This window comes from Cyprinodon variegatus, unplaced genomic scaffold, assembly GCF_000732505.1.
Source record: "Cyprinodon variegatus isolate N-32 unplaced genomic scaffold, C_variegatus-1.0 Scaffold189, whole genome shotgun sequence".
Taxonomy (NCBI): domain Eukaryota; kingdom Metazoa; phylum Chordata; class Actinopteri; order Cyprinodontiformes; family Cyprinodontidae; genus Cyprinodon; species Cyprinodon variegatus.
In genome coordinates this window covers 841,372-843,979 of record NW_015150642.1, presented here as the reverse complement: position 1 = coordinate 843,979, position 2,608 = coordinate 841,372, and the positions used below count along the sequence as shown (strand labels likewise).

The following is a 2,608-nucleotide window of genomic DNA, read 5'->3' as shown; positions in this document are numbered from 1 at the left end:
AATTACAAAAATAAATCCTATTTATGACTTGGTGACAATTTTTATAAAGGCCTTAAAATATTGAAGAATTCAATGCCTTTGAAGACTTTTGAAGGATCTGGAGGAACCCTGGTTTTTAAATACCTGAGTGTTCACATCAGGGGCACCGTATGGGGGGAAAAGTTAGGAAGATTCAAATATAAAAAGAAAATCCAACAGTGAAATAAATTATGTTTGTGTTCTCCCTCATTTTTAAGCAGTAAACAGCGAAACAAAGCATGAAAATATTGACTAAAACCTTCTTCCTACATCGTATCAGGTCTCTCTGTCTGTCAATGGCAGTTTGCTCGTATCAGGGCTTAAGCGCCATGCGCGTGTCATTTTCCATGAATGAAACAAATCAATGCATCCTTATAACAGTTTAAAAGCTTACATACATTTTTTTTTGGCTTTGGCCCAAAATCAATGTCTTACATTGGGCCCCAAATTCCTGGTGGCGGCCCTGGTTCACGTCAATAATAAACTGGACTGGAGTCATAAAAGTCCATCTTATCTTCTCTTCTCTTATCCTCACAGAGTATTTGTCATTTTTTACACTTCAGAGTTGATCAGTTTTTAATGTGTAGATATTTTCATCTTCTCTGTCTCAGCTGAAAGCAGTACGCAGTGGGCTGGTTGTTTGGAGCAGACAGGAAGAAAAATGAACGCAGACGGGGAAACAAAAAGTACAAAGGCGTACCTTGTGCTACTTCGCTGCCAGAGCAGATGGGAGCCACACTCCAAAGTGTCTGTTGGAAAGCTGCGTCTACATGGAGACTGCCGTTCCCATAGGACAGATGCTGCAAGAAACAGCATGAGTCAAATCACAGGCGGCCATGTCTGTGCATCACCATCATCATTCCTGCACACATGCAGGCTGTTAGACCTGTTTCCACCTCAGGAACAAACTCATCATATATGGAGTGAATTTTGCTCCATTATTGTTGAAGCAAAGGACTTGTTTTGTAAATGGAAATTGAAAAAAAGCAAACCAAAAATAAAACTTTAAAATTAAAACATTTTTTTTTCCAGATTCTATCTTTTTAAAATAATCTGTGCTTTTAAAAGCTTTCAGGCTTCCTCCCATTTAAGAGGACGGGTTGTTTATAAGATACAGTATCAGTGAAAGGAAAAATCAGGAAGCCTGTCAGTTGAAGAAAGGCGTTGAAAAAAGTCTGCAGGGACTTCGTATGGATCACATCCAGGAATACCGTTTTTCTCTGTGTGTCGTTTAGGGATTTAAATCAGAACAATCCATTCTGGTCAGAGGGGGAGAGCTAAGCTAAGCGTTCAGTATTCAATTTGGCGGTGGTGAGGAGAGGCATCACACTTCTGAAACGCATCTATAAATAACGTGTAAGAAGTTTAAAAAACTTAAAAACTTAAAAAATGACATAGAAAAAATAAATGATTGAAACTATTGAAATTGAATTTAAATATCTTTCAAAGTTTTAATTTACGGATTTCTCTTTTCAAATTTCTATTTAAAAATCCTCTTTGCTTGCAGCAATACTGGAACAAAGTTCACTACATATCCAAAAAGCACTTTATAGAAGGGCAAACAGAAGAAGTGCTTTTTATAAAAAACAGGAACAAGTTTTAAAAGGCAAAGAAAGAAAAAAGATAAAAGGAGAAACGGGAGTTCCTCACACTTTCTCGCTCAGATCAACTACTGACCAGATATCTTTCCGAGGAGACGCTGACCAGGATGAGATCATCTCCCACTCTGACCTTCTCTCCCTCTGAGCGCTGCTTCGACGCTGGATGGATGGTCCACCAGCACGCCTCGCCTACGCACACAGACACAAACATTATCTGGAAAGCAGGAGATGCAGAACCTGACCAGAAAACCTGCAATCAACCGCCTCTGATAAAAAGCTCTAGCAGCTGGGATTCATGTGCAGCTTTGCGTTTCAGGCTGGAGATCATCCTCCTCAAATAGTCTGGGAGAAATATTCCTAAATCTGTCCCCCGACAAACATCAGCAGCACTTAGATGAGCATAAGGGAGGCTGGATGAAGAGAGATTAATGAGCCCTGGTTTAGCCACAGCACCCTCTGTTGGTGGAACAGTAGAGGAGCAACACTAGCCCACTGTTAGCTTCTATGGGGGGGGGAACAATCACAGACTTTTGTTTTTTGCTGTCACATTTTGGCAGTAAGAACACAGCAAGGAACTAGCTTTGATCTTTTATGATGTCATAGACCGATGGTTCTCAAACTGTGGTACGAGGACCACGGGTGGTACATGGGCTGGATTAACGGAAATCAGAACCATTTTTATATTAAATCTATGTTTCATTAAATGTAGATCATCCAGATTAGAGTCTGTTTTCACTGTAGCTCTAAGAAACATCCATCCGCCATCTATCATAAATCCATCCATCCATCCATCCATCCATCATCCATCCATCCATCCATCCATCCATCCATCAATCATCCATCCATCCATCATTCATTCATCCATCCATCAATCATCCATCCATCATTCATTCATCCATCCATCCATCCATCCATCAATCATCCATCCATCATTCATCCATCCATCCATCCATCCATCAATCATCCATCCATCATTCATCCATCCATCC

General features: G+C 40.3%; 1 protein-coding gene across 1 annotated transcript in view; it reads right to left on the bottom strand.

Annotated features, from left to right (window-relative positions):
* Window positions 1-2,608, bottom strand: part of ryr2 (ryanodine receptor 2 (cardiac)) — a 250,576-nt gene that overhangs the window by 192,889 nt on the left and 55,079 nt on the right. Inside the window, exons 5-6 of the mRNA XM_015379302.1 lie at window positions 1,696-1,869; window positions 719-818 (exon numbers count right to left, since the gene is read on the bottom strand). Coding sequence (XP_015234788.1) covers window positions 719-818; window positions 1,696-1,869 — 274 coding nt within the window. The remainder of the gene's footprint in view (window positions 1-718; window positions 819-1,695; window positions 1,870-2,608) is intronic.